This window comes from Vombatus ursinus, unplaced genomic scaffold (genome assembly GCF_900497805.2).
Source record: "Vombatus ursinus unplaced genomic scaffold, bare-nosed wombat genome assembly UNPS02014809.1, whole genome shotgun sequence".
Taxonomy (NCBI): Eukaryota; Metazoa; Chordata; class Mammalia; order Diprotodontia; family Vombatidae; genus Vombatus; species Vombatus ursinus.
The window spans coordinates 19,166,318-19,184,191 of NW_020954587.1; the positions used below are offsets into that span (position 1 = coordinate 19,166,318).

At 35.8% G+C, this 17,874-nt stretch overlaps 1 protein-coding gene across 4 annotated transcripts in view; it reads right to left on the reverse strand.

The window, feature by feature from the left end:
• The window catches only part of DYRK1A (dual specificity tyrosine phosphorylation regulated kinase 1A), a 184,540-nt gene that overhangs the window by 27,401 nt on the left and 139,265 nt on the right, over positions 1–17,874 (reverse strand). For all 4 annotated transcript variants that reach the window (XM_027875522.1, XM_027875520.1, XM_027875519.1 and 1 more), the window contains one exon: positions 9,093–9,240. In XM_027875522.1, the coding sequence (XP_027731323.1) occupies positions 9,093–9,240 (148 nt within the window). The remainder of the gene's footprint in view (positions 1–9,092; positions 9,241–17,874) is intronic.

Genomic DNA, 17,874 nt, shown 5'->3' on the forward strand with positions numbered 1-17,874 from the left:
TATTTTGATTAATATTACACCATTTAAAAAAAATCTGTCAAGCAGAATTATAGTCTACTAAATCAAGTCACCAACAATAAGCACAACGGGGAATCTTTATTCTCTACATCTTTTAGTTATTTTTGAAATAGTACAGATGTGGTCCATTACCAAACAATACTTATGAAAGCCTACTCATTCCTTACTAAAACATTTTCAAGAAGGATGTCCTCAATTTGTGTATAGATGGCTCACATAAAGACTTCAGATAAATGGGAGAGTAGGCATATAGATCCATAGTTATTAATGCTCATTCAGGCATTTTTTTCAATATTAAAAAGGTTTGACATATTTTCCCACACCCCTTTGGAATTTCTGTATCCTTATATATCATTCCCTAAACACATTCATAATTATGTTGCCTCTAGCATAGACCTCCTACGCAGACACACATCCAAACAGTCTCTTTCTGTCCTTGCCATTCCTACCCTCCTCTATAAACATATCTGAGACTATAACATTAGATTTGTCCTCAATGGAGAAAAGTTTGTTGGATGATTTTTGCAAATCTTTTCCATTTTCTTTTGTTTGTAGTGCTCCTTCCATTTTCATATCTGAGATGACCTTATGCATTTTAATATCTTGCTAAGCTTTCTTTATACTGGTTTTTATTCTTCACTGCATCTCTTGATTTTTAAAGATAATACTGCTTATAATCATGTATCATTCAGCTTCATAAGATACTACAAATAATAGTATTCTAACTCAATGATGCTTCTGGCAGCCACCTGTTATTCTGTCAAGTAAATCACATGCTTGCAGACTATGTTGCTTTCTGGTCTCTTTCATCTACTTACTGAGGCAACTAATTAGTACTGGTTAAACTTCTGGATAAAATTCTTATACTCAGTGTCAATGTCATTTCTGTTAGCCATTTCCCATTTTTTATTTCAAACTACTTACATAATAAGTTCAAGATTAAGCTGTTTTAGCTATATATCATATATTTTACTTATTTTTTGTTTTTAAAAAACTAATTCCAATCTTCTGATTCTGATCTGACTTCAGTGATAATTCCCACAATAAGTCTTTTCTTCTCAGTTTATATAAACACACATACATATACATACACAGTGTCTCTCTCTCCCCTACACACACACACACACACACACACACACACACACACACAAAGTCTTTACTGTGTTTGATACTGTATTTTTTGCGGAGGAAGATTAATAATCTCATATCTTCTTCCTAAATTATGCTTTCCCATGTATTTCTTTCCATCTTTATATCTCCCCAAATCTACATTAAAGTTATCAAATTAATACCTATACTTTGTATCTGCTGACTTAATGCAGAAGGTCTTATCAAGTTCTGGGTAAAAATTTCTTTATCACTTGATCTTCAGCAATGGTGGTTCAGCAATGTTCAGCAATTATTTTTATGGTAGTCATTTTGCACAACTTATCATTAGTACTGCACTACAAGAAGACCAAATAGAAGAGATTGTGCTATCTGGTCTCCGAGGTCCCTTCAAGATTGAAATCTGTCCTCATTTGAAATAATATTTCTGGTCACATTTAGGCATACGATAAAACCCACTCTGCCAACTCCTTTCTTTGTCACTGCAAGAAGTACCTATGAGCCATCTTTCCATTTCACTATAACTTACTTCTTTTTTATTCATAGCAAGATGTTAACAATGACATGATTAAACATCAACAATCTATCTACTTGTTCAATAGATAAGAACCTCATATTTAGAATTAGAAGTCAAATTAAAATTTCTTGATGGCATTTTAAAAATGTGTGACTCTTAGCACTCTATGCCCCCCTTCTTGCCAGATCTATACCATCACTGAAGAAGCAGAAGAGAAGCAGGATTGAGGACTTTTTAATATTTTTCTTTGTTCCATGGATTGCTATGACTAAAAGAATTTAACATCAGGTAGCAAGCTTTTTGTTGGATATGCTCCCCTATACTGATCTAGAAAAAAGGGCAAAGAGATAATCTAAGCATCATAGGACTACCTAAAATCCTCAATCAAAAAATCCCACAAAAGCCTAGATACATTTTAAAAAATTATGACAGAAAATTGGACTGATCTATTAGAAACAGAAGGCAAAATGAAAACAGAAAAAAATCCACTTATCACCTCAAAAAAACAACAATAACAACAATGTGAAAACACTCAAATGTAAAAACCAAAAATCCAGGGCTTCAAGGTCAAAGACAAAATACTGCACACCACCAAAAAGAAAAGTTTATAGTCAAGATCAAACAAGATTTGGCAGCTACCATTCAAACAGAAAGGAAAACATGGAACATTATATACAAAAGGGCAACACATAAAGATTTAGAACCAAGAACAGTTTACCTGGCAAAACTGAATATAATCCTGCAAGAGAAATAATGGATTTTTTATTTGGACTTCTAAACATTCCTGATAAAGACATCAGGAGAGAAGAGATACTCTGAAATGCAAATACAGGAGTCAAGAGAAACACAAAAAGGTCAACATATTTGAGCAACTAGAAGGGAGTACATGATGGAGTGTTTATATTCCAATAGTATGATAAGAAACAAGTGTCCTTTCAGAACCGTAATATAACAGAGGTCCATTAAAATTAAATGTTATACAATGAAAAGTAGAATAGTGATGTGTTGCAAGATCACATCTATCTGTTTTGGGTCTTATGTCAGTAATTAAAATTAAATTCCTGTGATCAGTTGTGTTATAAGGTTTGTTTTTTTTTGGGGGGGGGGGGCAATCAATGTTGAATGACTTGCCCAGGGTCACACAGCTAGTAAGTGTCAAGTGTCTGAGGCCACATTTGAACTCAGCTCCTCCTAACTCCAGCTCTCTCCATTGCACCACCTTGCTGCCCTAATTGTGTTACAATTTGATGATCCTAAGAGAAAAAAGAAAAAGGAAGGAAAAAGGGAATATGCTAAGGAAGGAAGAGAGAGGAACAGGGTAGAATTAATTCAAATAATCAGGGTGCATGAGAGAAAACATATCAAATATAGAGACATAGAAGAAGAAATCAAAAGTATGTGGGAAAAGGAGGAAGTATAAAAGACTCCCAAAGTACTGTCTGCTAATGGAGTGAAATAAAGATTCTTTCAGTGAACCTAGAGAAGATAAATTTACCTCACAATACTTTTATTCAACCAAAACACACAGAGACACAGACACACACACACACAATACACTTATATAATATTCCACTGAATATTAAATATTACAGAATACCATAATAGTGACTTTTTCTAGGACAGTAACATCTGTATCACAACATAAAAGATGTGAAGAATGATTTTTTTCTTTAATAGTAGTAATAATAATAATAATTATTATCATTATAATATTACTACTATATCCATGCCTCCTCCTGTCTCCACCCATGTTTAGGGCTTCCTAACGTGCCAGACACAGTGCTAAACACTTGCTGACTGAGCAACTGTACATTCTCGAAGATTTCATCAGGTCTCATGGGTTTAATGATAACCTCTATAGAGAGGACTCCGAGATTTAGTTTCTCCTGAGCTCTACTCCCACACTAATAACTATTTATTGGATGTTTCAAAATTTAATTCTTATAGGCATCTCAAACTCAGCCTGTCTGAAAGAGAATTCATTATGTTTCACAAAAAACCCAGCCTTCTCATTAATTTCTCATTAACTTCTGTTAAGGGTACCATCACCATTCCAGTCACTCAGTTCACAACCTTAATACCATCATAAATTTCTCCGCTCTCCAATCAACTGTCAAGTCTCCAAAAACATTTCTCACACTTAAAGTTAAACATTAGCTCATACCCCCATCACCTCTCACCTACAATAACCTCATAGTTACCCATCTGTATCTCTCCTCTATCCAATCCATTGTCTACACAGCTGCCATACTAATATTCTAAAAAAAATTTAATACAGATCTGACCCCTGTACAATATAATGCAATGGCTCACAATTACCTCTAGAATCAAATACAAAAATCCTGTTTGGCACTTAAAATCTTTCATGAACTGGCTCCAACATACCTTTCTGGACTTATTATACCATTCTCTCTTCACCTACTCAGTGGTCCAGCCAAAGCAGGCTTCTGGCTGTATTTTTTTACACACAACAGTCCATCTCCCATCTGTACGTTTGCTCAGATTGGGTCCCTATGTCTCACACGTACTCCCTTCCTCCTCCTCATCTCTTAAAATCCCTAGCTGACTTCAAAGTTCTGCTTAAGCACCAACTTATAAATTAGATCTTTCCTGAACCCTACCCCACCCCTGCTCACTACTAGTACCATTCCTTCCTGCTACCTTTTACTTGTTTGATATGTATTTACATATATACATACTGTTTCTCTAAATAGAATGTGAGTTCACTGAATGAAGGGACTATTTCATTTCTGTCTTTCTACCTCCACTCCCAAGATAATAGAAGACAATATTTATTGATAGAAATGAAAGGCAGAGGCACTGGGCAGTCAGAGCCAACATTAACTTAAAATAGAGACTCGCCTGTAAAGTGCTATAAAGGAAAATAGTAGAGGAGTATAAAATTTAAAGAGAATGATTAGGAAAGTGTTTTAAAAAAGAGGTCTAAATATTTTTTATAACAGATATGGAAGAAAGAATCAGAAAGGGAATTAACAGCTTGGCATAAGAGATTAAAAAAAAAACCACCCTGGCCAACAAACTCTCTGCAAATTTCAACAAGAAATATTAAAACAGATCAAATGGATGGGAAAAAAAGAAAGAAAGAAACGTAAAGTATGTCATAACAAAAACAAATGACCTAGAAAACAGTTCAAGGAGAAAAAATTTAAGATTTTAAGACTGTCTGAATAACATGACCAAAAAAAGAGCCTAGACATTCTACTTAAAGAAATCTTAAGAGGACACTACCCAGAGCTCTTAGAACCAGAAGGCTAAGTGGAAGTAGAAAAGATCCACCAGTCACTTCCTAAAAGAAACCCCAAAATGAGAACTCCCAGGAACATCAAAGCCAAAATCCTCAGCTTCCAGGTCAAAGAAAATATACTTAGTGACCAGAAAGAAAGAAATAAAGCACCAAGGCACCAGAGTGAAGATCACACATGATTTGGTAGCCACCAAGTGGAAAACCTAGAACACAATATTCCAAAAGGCAAAGGATATGGATTTACAGCCAAGAATAATTTACTTAGCAAAACTGAATATAATACTACAGGGGAAAAACTTAACCTTTAATGACACAGAGGACTTCTAAGCATTTCTGATAAAAATATCAGAGCTTTGAAGAAATTTGTTTTGTTCAAACACAAGAATGTAGAGAAGTATGAGAAATATAAAAAAGTAAACATGACTGCACAATGATAAAAGATTTACACAAGGATAAACTGTTTCCATTTAAATATGGGGAGATGACACATGGGGATCATCAGGACTCACAGAGGAAGTCCAAAGACCTTGGAATGCTTTTTTACACCTTGATAATCTTAAGAATGGAAAAAAAGGGGAAGAGGAATTCACTAGGGAAGAAGGGAAAGGAAGGTTAAGGAAAATGAGGGTATACAAGTAGACACCTATACAAACAAGGAGCAGGTGGGAGAGAGTAACTGACACTCCTCACTCTTATCTGTATTGATCAAAAGAAATACACACACACACACACACACACACACACACACACACACACAGTTGGGCACAAAAATACATTTCACTCAATAGGAAAACAGAAAAAAAAAATACATTTCCATTCATGAAAGGGAGGGTAGATGGCAGCCTGGGGGCGGGGGGGAGATGAGTCATAAGGAAAACAGACTCTAAGGTCACACAAAAATATTTTTGGCTTTTTTCTGCAGTGGCAATCAATGGGAATCTGAGGGAGTACCCATAAATTGGGAAATGGATGACCAAGTTATGGTATATATGTGATAGAATATTACTGTGCCAAACTGTTATCAGTATAATGACCAAGCAGGATTCTGAAGAATTATTAATGAAACATGTACTTACCTCTTAATAGAGAGGTGAAGAACTCAGAATGCAGAGACAAAATATTTTCTGGACAAGCCTAATGTGGAAATTTGTTTTGATTAACTATTTTTTAAAAAGAGTTTATGAGGAGCAGAAAAAATGTCTAATCTTTTCTGGTGACATAGTATCAGCTCATTAACTCTAACATATTTTTCCAGTCAAGCTGTACAAATTCCCCAATTTCTGTTTGCTGGGAGGCAAGAAAGGAGGAAGGGAGGGAGGAAGGAAGTAAGGAAGGAAAGAGAAAAATGAGTCTGTAGAAAGCTTGGCAAGGAACTCAACTAGGATAAGTCATCCCAAAAACATGTAAAGATGCAAACAGAAAGGGATTAAATAAATAAATGGAAAACACTACAGATTGGCTAACGTATCTTCTCTGATCTACTTTAATCATAAATGAAGGTGGAACCACTCCCATCTGAATTATTAATATCTCATTTCTTAATGTACTTACTATATGAAGGAGCAGGATGGGCACTACAGATGGAAAAAGAAGTTGGAGCAGATTAAGTATAAAAAGAAACCTATTCTAGATGCAATATAATTTTTCAAGTATTAAAGGAATATATTTTCAAGATATCTGAATAAAATAAGACTCCATATGACTGGGGGGTGGGGTGGAAATCACATAACATCATTACTTTCCCCAAAAGACAATCAAGAAAACATCTATATCTACTTATCCATACACCTACTTTTCTATCTACCTAAATTTCTTAGGGGAATGATTTATACATTCATTATCCTTGAAGAGAAAGGAAAAACAGAACCACTTTCACTATTTATTTTCCATGGCAAACATCTTCAGTCACAGAAATAAGTTAAAGGTATAAAGAATTCAAAATTCTATCGAATTAAAGGAGAAATCTATAATGTGTTAATTTATTAGCACAGTGCCTGGCATATACTAGGTGCTTAATAAATGTTTGTTCCCTTCTCCTCTTGGATGTGCTTATCAAATATAAAGAAGTATTTTATTCAGCTCAACAAAGCACTATCTTAAAGGCTGTCCTCTAACAAGATTTCTTCCAAGCATATATTAAAAGCATCTAAGCATATGTTAAGAGTACCCAAGACTCCTTGATACTAACAGAAATAACACTTTAATGATCAACTTTGATGTGACTATCAATAACAAGCAAGGATATGCTTGGCAACGGTCTTGACTGTCATGAAGAAAATCTTGCAGAGTAAAAATTAAAGAGGGATTCACAACATATGGTGAGATCCACCACATGTTCCTGTTTGGAGATGACATCATGCTGATTTCATCAAGACCCAGAATACTATAAGGCAATGATTCTTAATCTTTTTTGTGTCATAGACCCTGTGGCAGTCTGGTGGAGCCTACAGAATAGAATAGTGTTTTAAATGCACAAAATAAAATAGTATTACAAAGAAGAACAATTATATTGAAAAGTATTTACAAAAATATTTTTTTAAAAAAGTTCTTAGATATCAAGTTAAGAAGCCCTACTATAGGGCCTCCTAAATAAGATCGATAAGCACTTTAAAAAGACCTGCCTAACCTTTTGACCCAGCAATACCACTTCTAGGTCTGTATCCCAAAGAGATCATAAAAATGGGAAAAGGACCCATATGTACAAAAATATTTATAGCAGCTCTTTTTTGTGTTGGCAAAGAATGGGAAATTGAGGGGATGCCCACCAACTGGGGATTGGCTGAACAAGTTGCAGTATATGAATATAATGGAATACTATCGTGCTATCAGAAATGATGAGCACATGGACTTCAGAAAAACCTAGAAAGACTTGTATGGACTGATGCTGAGTGAAGTGAGCAGAACCAGGAGAACGTTATACACAGTAATAGCCATGTTGTGTGAGGACTGACTTTGATAAACTTAGCTCTCAGAAATGCAAGGGTCCAAGACATCTCTAAAAGTCTCATGATGGAAAATGCTATCCACATCCAAAGAAAGAACTATGGAGTTGGAATGTAGACCGAAGCATACTACTTGCTTTTTTTTTTCCTCTTCTGTTTTGTTTAGTTTCTTCTTTCTTGTGGTTCCTCCTATTGGTTCTAATCTTCTTTACAACATAACTAATATGAAAATATGTTTAATAGGTATGTATATGTAGAGCCTGTATCAGATTGCACGCCATCTTGGGGAGGGAGGTAGGGAGGGAGGGTAAGAAAATTTAAAACTCAAAAGCTTATGGAAGTGAATGTTGAAAACTAAAAATAAATTAAGAGAAAAAAATAAACAGAGAGATCTGCTTTAATCCATATTGGAAATCCAGACTACAGCACGCAGTCACATGGGTGACATTGTTATTTTAATGAAATGAGTCTAGAACAGACTAAGAGAAATGAGAACTGAATTTACTAAACTATGCAGTATTTTCAATGACCATAAGTTGCTCCCTATCAACTCAAAGTCATGTTTGCTCAACCTTTTTATTAAAACACTAATAAATTTCTAGTGATGCTGGGAATCATGAGAACACTACAACTTCAAAATAATCACAACTGTAGGTAACACAAAAACAACGGAGGATATGAAGTTATAGCATCTTACTAACAATAACTTGCCCAAAAGGAATGACAGAAAAGATAGCATCCCAGAAACGTATGATCATAACAGGAAGTATACTGCTTAAGTAAGGAGAGAATGGGAAAAGACAGACAGACTAAATGCTTTAACAAGCATAGAATTACAGATGTAGGGCTCAAGAGCTATTCATCTCCCCATGGAAGATTTATGGGGAAATATACACCAGATAAAAAAGTAGATGGAAGTTCTGACCTTTACTGCTGATGTAAGCAGTAAATTTGGGAACTGATGAGAATGTGGATACAATTAAGTATTTAAATATGAGTTGCTTTATATACTGATGAAATATACTCCTGAAATATAAACTTGGAAGATTTTTATATGAATGAGTTCTAAAAATTGAATGATACTGGGAAGAACTGAGGCTCATATATGGAAATTTATTAGTCTCCAAATGCAACCTAGTTGTCCATGTTAGCTGGAAATGTTAACCAAGCACCTTAAAAAATAAATAGTTTGATTCAAAGATAGGAAGGGTAAAAAAAAAGCAAACATTGAAGTTTGATTTACCTATGTAGTATTTCATTTCAGTATCATGTTTGTTCATAAGCTCAAGAAGTCGCACTTCAATCTGGGCTTGATTTAAAAAAGCCTTCTTGTTCTTAATAATTTTAATGGCAACCCACTCCTGCTCCACACGATCATATGCCTTTACAACCTATAAAAACAAAAAGAATTGTTATGCAGCTATATCTATACTTTATTCATGAAAAAGGCTCCACGATTCTAACTAAACACATAGAGAAACACATCTCATAGTCAATGAAATATATTATCAGTGCTAGGAGAGGCCTCATCTAGTCTACCTTGCTCATTTTATAAATACAGAAAACAAGGCCCAGAAATTAAGTGGTCACACAGCTAGGTACTGGTAGGGCTAAGTCTAGAACCCACGTTTTCCTTCTTCCTAGTTATGATCTTTCTGCTACACCTAAGTTACCCTTATTTTCCAGTGTTTTAACATTGTCTTTATTAACTATACATTTTCCAAATTTTCCTTTTTTTTAGTCTTCTTAATTGACGAAGGTAGGTGTCAGCTTTACCTCAACAGATCATGATCTTTGTTTCACATGACCTTTTTGGGGATCACTTTTGGTAGACTGTTAAAGACATCAAACAACTTTAACTTGTGGATCATTTTGCCTTTTTGAAACAAAAAAGGCAATTAAAGGATTAAAAAAGGGTGTGACTGCATTGAGAGTTCCCAGAACCACTAGCTTTTAGTATTATTTGGATTCCTTAAAAATCATTAGTAATTCTGACTCAAAATACCAGACTGACTCCCACCCTGCTCTCTATAATTGCTTTCATTAAGAACAAATAAAAAAGGAGAAAAAATGTTTATCCAAGTACAATTGTTAAAACTAAATTAATAACAAATGAAAATGTTTCAGTAACCAGAAGTACTTTGAACACATACAGAAGGATTAGATTTGTTCTTCTTGAATAAAAAAGGCAGACCTGGAAGTAGTAGTCCTCCCCTCTACCAGAATTCCTTGTTTCTGAAGAAGGCATCACCAATTTTGAAATCTCCCAGGATATTAACCTTAGCATTATCCACAACTCCTCATTCTCACAAATCCTACTTATCAAATTAGTTGCAGTATCAAGCTGTTTCTATATACACAACATCTCTCCCATCTGTCTTATCCCTTCTCTTTAATCAAAAGACCCACCACAATTTAGCTATTCCTCATCTTTCACCCGTTTTGCCTGGACTAGTGAAATGATCTCCTAATTGGCCTACTACCACAAGTGTCTCCCTCATTCCAATCCATCTTCCACATGTATTTACCAAAATGAGTTTCCTTAACAGTAGGTGTGACCACGTCATTCTCATATTCAATAAACTCCAGTGGCTCCCTATTGATTTAACGGTCAAATATAAACTCTTGTTTAGCTTTAAAATCCTTCACGATCTGGCCTCAAGCTACTGTCCAGTCTCATTATACATTATCCTCTTTCATTTCCCCACTACAATCCAGCCACATTGGTCTTCTCTATGTTGCATTATCTAATAACTTCTTTTCAATCCTCATTCTTGCTGACCTCTGCAGCCTTTGACAATACCCTCTTCCGAATGCTCTAGCCTCTGGTTTTTCATGACACTGCTCTTTCCTACTTTTTCTCCTACCTATCCAACCACTCCTCAGTTTCCTTTGCTGGAACTTCATCCAGGTCATATCTAACAATTACAGGTGGTCTGGGGCAGCTGGGTGGCACAGTGGATAGAGCACCGGCCCTAAAGTCAGGAGGACCTGAGTTCAAATCCGGCCTCAGACCAATCACTTGACACTTACTAGCTGTGTGACCCTGGGCAAGTCACTTAACCCCAACTGCCTTTAAAAAAACAAAAAACAAAAAACAAAAAAAAAAAAAAAAAAAAAATCAGTTACAGGTGGTTCCCCAAGGCTCTGTCCTTGGCTACCTACTTTTTTCCCTTTATACTAATTTTCATGCTTAGCAATCTCATCAACTCACATGAATTAGTTACCATTTTTATGTCGATTATTCTCAGATCCACAGATTAGTACTAATCTTTCTCCTGACTTCCAGTCTCTCATTACTTTTGGGTGTCTCAAACTACATAGGCCACAGGCATCTGAAACACAGCACATCTAAAATAGAATTCATTATCTTTCCCTTAACCTTCGGTTCTCCCTCCCTCAACACCCCCACCCACACCCCTATTATTCTTGAGGATATCATCATCCCACCAATCATTCACCTAGAATTCCAAACTCAGTGATATTTTTGATTCCTCACAGTCACCCCACACAGCCAATCTGTTGCCAAATCTTGTTAACATTTCTTGAATACATTCTATTCTCTTCTCTCCTCTGACACAGCCTTCACTCCAGTGCAGGCCCTTATCACCTCACTCTTGAACTATTTCAACAGTCTTTTGAATGGTCTCACTACCTCTCTATACTGATGTGTCAAAGTGATATTCAGAAAGCACATACCTGACCATGTCACGCCTCTGCTCAATTAACTCCAATCACTCCCAAATACTTCCAGGATCAAACAGAAAATCCTGATTGGCTTTCAAAACTTTTCACAACCTGGTCTCTCCCTAACTTAGCAGTTTTCTTTCACTTTACATGCCGTCATCTACTCTGCAATCAAACTGCACTATACTCCTTGATGTTCACATGACATTCCTCCCCATTCTGTGAAATGTCCTCTCTACTTGTTTTTACCTCATGCCTTCCTCCAAGGCTCAACTCAAACTTTACTTTCTGCAGGAGTGTCCTTTCTAGTTTCCTTCCCCACCCCAACTCTTTCTGAAATGACCTTGTTTATGTTGCATGTACATAGTTGTTTGCATGTCATCTCCCCCACCATGTTTTTGGCTTTATTTGTATCCTCACCTCTTAGCCAATAGCAGGAAAACAGTAATTACTTAAATACTTGGTCATGATGTTTGTCCTTATACATGGCATTTCATCCTCCCATTCTATGTTTATACAATAACCAACCTCCGTACCTGGAATATACTCCTTCCTCACCTATTTTCAGAGGATATCTCACTTCCTTCAATATACAGCTCAAGCACCATCTTCCAAATGATGCCTTTCCAACTTCTACTGCCCTACTTCATTACCTTTTATCCACTTTGTATATATTTGCTAGTTATTCAATATATATTTTTACAAGCACATGTCTGTCAATATAACATTAGCTCCGAGAGAAAATGGACTTCCATTTTTTTGTCTTCATATTCCCCAAATCAATCCCAGAGACTGCTACAGAGTAGATATTTAATAAATGCTTAATGACTGATACCAAAAATTCTCACCAAAAAAAAAAAAAAAAAAAAAAAAAAAAGAAGGAACCAAGAATTATGACTTATTCTGTAGGAAAACATCTAGTCACTTGTATACCCAAAAGCAGTTTGGACTAATAATATTAAATATTATATTCATTAGGATCATCGAACTTAAAGCTGGAAGAGAATTAGTCTAAGTTATCCATTTTATATGTAAGAAAACTGATACCCAGACAAGCTAAGTTGCATGACAAAGGTTAGACCTATAAAAAAAATAAAACCCACTGAAGCTCACAAAGCAATTTCTTTTCTTTTTTGATTGTTATTAAATGTTAATTTATTACAACAGTCTCCTTTGTAGCTCTTAATTCACTGGATGTACAGCACCACTACTGATATCATCAATGACATAATTAGGATATATATGGTCAATGTTGCAGCCAGTGGTTTGGGGTGGCCCGTGTAACTCTTCAATTGTTCCAGACAGATCTGTTGCCTGAGATCTGTGTCTAATCTGTTGATACTTTCACTGAGACTGATATTTCTACTCCACTCAATATTTTTCTGATTCTTTCAGGGCTTTGATGATCAAGGTTGAGATAGAAGTCACAATTTCAATCTAGGTCTATCTGTTCTGAATGGCAAATTTCATTGATCATGTCTAGTCATAGTCCTTTTCTAGTCACCAGATGCACCTTGGCAATATCACCACCAAACTTTCACAAAGACAAACCCAAGGGATCAATGGAGGGGGGCACACGCATGCACATAGCGGCAAAGCAAATGTGACACCAATGCCTCTTAAAAATATACCTTTAACTTCATTAGGCAGCATGACAGTGATGAATAAGGAGGTCCAGTGTGGACACCATGGGAGTTGCAATGAGCCCAGATTTGGAATAATTGGAAAAGAATGCACCTTTACCACTTACAGGAAATAATTTCTTTTCATAACAAGCCTGAAGTAGGTAGAGAAAGTATTAATATTGCCACTTTATAGATGGGGAACTTGGGGTTGTAATGTCACATAGGTGACAACAGAGATCTTCAAGTGAAGGCTTGTGGATGGAGCTTTGTGGGGAAAAGAAAGCTGGCCTAACCTCACTCTTGAGAGGAGTACTTCATTATATTCCTAACAATTCCATATGACTAGTGAAAAAAGTTAATAGTACCTGGAAATTGACAATAGATTACTGGGAGCTAAATAAAGCTATCAAGGCAATTGTTGCAGTTGTTCCTGAACTTGTCAACACAATGGACCAGGTAGCCTAGTCTCCAGTGTAGTGGACTGGAGTCACTGATTTCACCAATGCCTTCTATATTTTCATGACTAGGCACAGTCAGGAGCAGTTGTTTGGGAAAAAGTTCAGTATACTTTCACCATTCTTCCTCCAGGTTATTGAATTCCTCACGTTACTGGCTTAGGGAAGAAATCCGAAAAACACACCACTTCCTGACAGCACAGACTTCCACAATTATTTAATAATGTAATGTTGAATGGCATGTGTGAGGCGATGGTGACTAAGGGCATTTAATCAGATGGTGGCTCAAGAAACAAATGGTGAAGATTAAACCCTCCCCCCCAATTCAGGACCTGGATTATTCAAATGCTCCTCCATTAATTAAAAAGGAAACCTAGTGACTTAATGGACACTTCAGATTTTGAAGAACTATCTCTAGTTATTCACAAGTCTACCTCTATTGAGTAAAGACAAGAACAGACAACAGACTATTAGGTCTCAAAGTGGGTTGTCTGAGTCTTTCCTATAAGACCCTTATGACTTTGTGGGCTCTATCTCCTTAGAGGCCTCAGACTATAAGGATGAAGCCGAGTGGAGGTTTTGTTTCTTTGTTTGTTTTTGGTGGACACTAAAATACTATTAGGGCTTGACCACACGCTCCCTGAAGTAGTCACTCATTCTATTATATCTGAAAAATAATTGCTTACCTATTATTGGGGTCCTGGATTAATTCAATGGTTGATGCAATCAGTGCTATTAGACTTCATCCAGATGCCCATTATGAATGAGTTGAATAATGCAAGTTAAGTTCTCCTACAAGATGGGTTATGATGTTGCCAGAGACTTAACTCTTCTAGTCCCTACTTCAATTCTTTGTTTGCCCAATGGTCCTTAGACCTAGGTACTGAGAACATGATTTTGAGGATTTATAGATGGTTCTGCTCATTATGAGAAAGATATACAACTAGACCTTGGCAGCTGGGAATCCAATAGCCAAGGACAACTTCAGGGAAGTCATGGCAAATCAAATCAAAATAGCTTTGGGGTAAGGACTGATGGCGGAATTTTGATGATGCCTTCCATAGCATAGAGTTTGTGTGTTGTGCTGTCACAAAGCAGAGATTGGGGACTGGGTTCATTATTCAGATGGACACAGGGACCATGATGCTATTTTGCAGTATATGAGGGGACCCCTCTTAACCAAGATAATACAAGTATTTCTTCAGAATGCCAATCAGAGTGTTATGATCCCGTGCACCAGCTAAAATAGGGAATACTAAATGTGTGGTAGTATGGGTTGAGCTCCAGTATTAAATGGGCCCTGGAACAAGGTGCATGCAAGAGGCCTATGATTTCTAAACTATTCTAATTCAGATGATTAAGAGCTGTAATGGGGAATAGGGACAATGGGGAAGGGATCATCAGTTCTTCAGTAGAGCAAAGATTCTACTGAATGGAAAGCAGCTGATGCCAGGCCTACTATGTGCCAGGCACTATACTAAGCACTAGAGATGCAAAGAAAGGTAAAGATAGACCCTACCATCAAGGAACTCACAGTCTAAGGGGACAGACAACATGAAAATAACTACATACAAACAAGCTATACACAGGATAAACGGAAGAAAAAAAATCAACAGAGTAAATGCATTGGAATTAAGAGGGATCTGTAAAAGTTTCTTGTGGAAGGCAGGATTTTACCTGGGATTTAAAGAAAGCCAAGAAAGCCAGGAGGCAGAAATGAGAAGAAATAGTATTCCAAACACGGGGGACAATAAATGAAAATAGAGTGAAAAAATAAAGGAAATACAGTGTCTTGTGCCAGATAGTTAAGAGTCAAGGATGACATCTAGAGGTATCACCTGGAGATGACACCTAGAGGACTGAAAGGATGGTGGTACTGAGTATCTTTCTCCTTATTACAACAAAGGCTTATAGAAGGTTGGTGGAACTGCTGAGGCTATTTCCATGGCTTCAAATACCTGCAGATCTATTTGCTAACTAAGGAGGAAAGTCCCATTTTTATATTTGTGTATCTCTTTACTTTAATTCTTAAGTAGTAAAGTGGTTTTCAATTTGATTTTTACCATCCACAAATGTTTATTGCAAATCTTGAAGCCATCAGACTGGCCTATTTTAGGCCTGGCCTCTAATAAGAATGGATGGTTATTTTTCTGTTACACTAGAGAATGGTTCTTCTAGGATCTTCATTAGGCTAGATGGCCTCAAGCATCCTTAACAACTCTAGAGTTTCTATGATTCTGTGACAGTAAGCTCAGTAGGAGGACTCAATTCTAACCTACTACCAAAGCTCTTTAAACTCAGGCACTCAACTTCAAATCCAGTTCTCTTTTGACTAAACTATGCTGCCAATTTTCGTATGTTTTTTTAACCCCTTGATTTAAAGACTAATTAAGATGCAGATAAAAACTAAATGGTAGGATTGGCACCCCTCAACTGTATGAACAAATTCCTAGGCCATGAAATTCCAAATAACCTGTTTTATCTTCAATACTTCAAAATCTTAAAAAAAATTCAATATAGGTCATGAAATGAAACCATTTATGAAAAGTGAGTCACCAAAATCAAGGAAAATAAAAGTGATACCTTTAAAATAAAAGTTTCCAATAAAAAAACTGCAAAAAGTTCAACAATAAAATCTTACATTTCTTTGTCTCAATTTTAGTCCAATACCAGTTAAAGGATACTAAAAATGACAATGTAATGATGGAAGCTTAACTATAGAATAAGTATAGAGCTAAGCAAAAACTAGCTGTGAAAAGCAGTAAAGAAAAAATTTTTTTAAGATCACACTAATAACTTTTTTACTTCTTTCCAATTTGTAAAATAGTTCCAATAGAGCACAAAGTATCTTGCAAATCTGATTTGTTATTAAAGTATTAAAGTAGTATGTGGAACCATATACAAAGAAAAACTTAAGTTATATTCTCTTATAACATACTGTGAGTAAAAAAAAAGATAAATATTTTACACTTATTTTTGTTTCATTTTTTTTCAATCAATCTCAAATCTATATAATCATGTCTATTGTACAAAGAGATGGTTTAATGAAACCAAGAAACTGCTAAATTTAAACTAACGAATAGTCTTTCATCAGAACAACAATTCAAAGAATCACAGAATATAGTGAATATGTGTTATGTATGGTGCCATTAACTGCTCAAGATTCTGATGCTAATATGTGTTTTCTGAGAAAAAGGAAAAGTCAGGAAAAAGCAAATTAGGTAAGACCTCATTACTGGGAATGGAGGAATATCAGAAATAAAATATGAGGAAGTGAAAATATAATTAAATTTTCTAATTTTCCAATAGATTTAATAATTAAAATTCAGTTAATTTTCTAGTCTATATTAATTTTTCACAGCTGAACATTAAAAATGAGACAAGTTGACTTACATATATAGTTAAATGAGTATCATGACATTCAGTATTGTCTGAATGACAAATTCTGCACTGAACTGAACTACCTGATTTATGTTTTTTACATATAATTACACCATTCTTAATAACTTAAGAGGTAAGACATCAAACTCAAAAGCATAATTAACAAAATGAAAATAAAAGAAAAAGAAAAAATTTTAAATACAGGGGGGCTACAGACTGAGATTATTCCTCCATGTTTTCTCTGACATGTGAGATTTTTTAACTTTATAGCTACTTTCCAGGGGATGGTAAAAGATTCATTCATATAATTTAAAATATTTACCAGACTTGAGATTGATTTCTTCCATGCTGGTAATGAATTTCCTCTTCAATACAGATGATTACTTTCTCTGAAACTTCTAATCTTAGAGAGTTGTCTGGCTCAATCAGAGTTTAAGTAACTTACTCAGGACACACTTGAATCCAGGTCTTTCTGATGTTGGCTCTCTTTTCACTACACCTCACTGGCTATACCTATACCTAGTTTGATTTTTTTTTTTTAATTAAAGGGGCCATCCATTGGCTCACTTCTTAAACAGCCCTAATCACTGAATGGGCATTGCCTCAGCCAAAGTGAGAACTCGAAAAGAGCTTAGCTTAAAAAGGCCAAGGTTTCCCACTGCATCTTGGGTCATCTCCGGTCATCCCAACCTGTATCTGGCCACTGGACCCAGAGGAACAAGGAAGACTGCTAATTTTGCACAGCCCTCTACTTAAATACAATTCACTTGCAAGTCATGGCATCATCTTGTTAATGTCAAACTGTTCCTCCTCAAGAACGAAGTACAAACCACACACACACACACACACACACACACACACACACACACACACACAC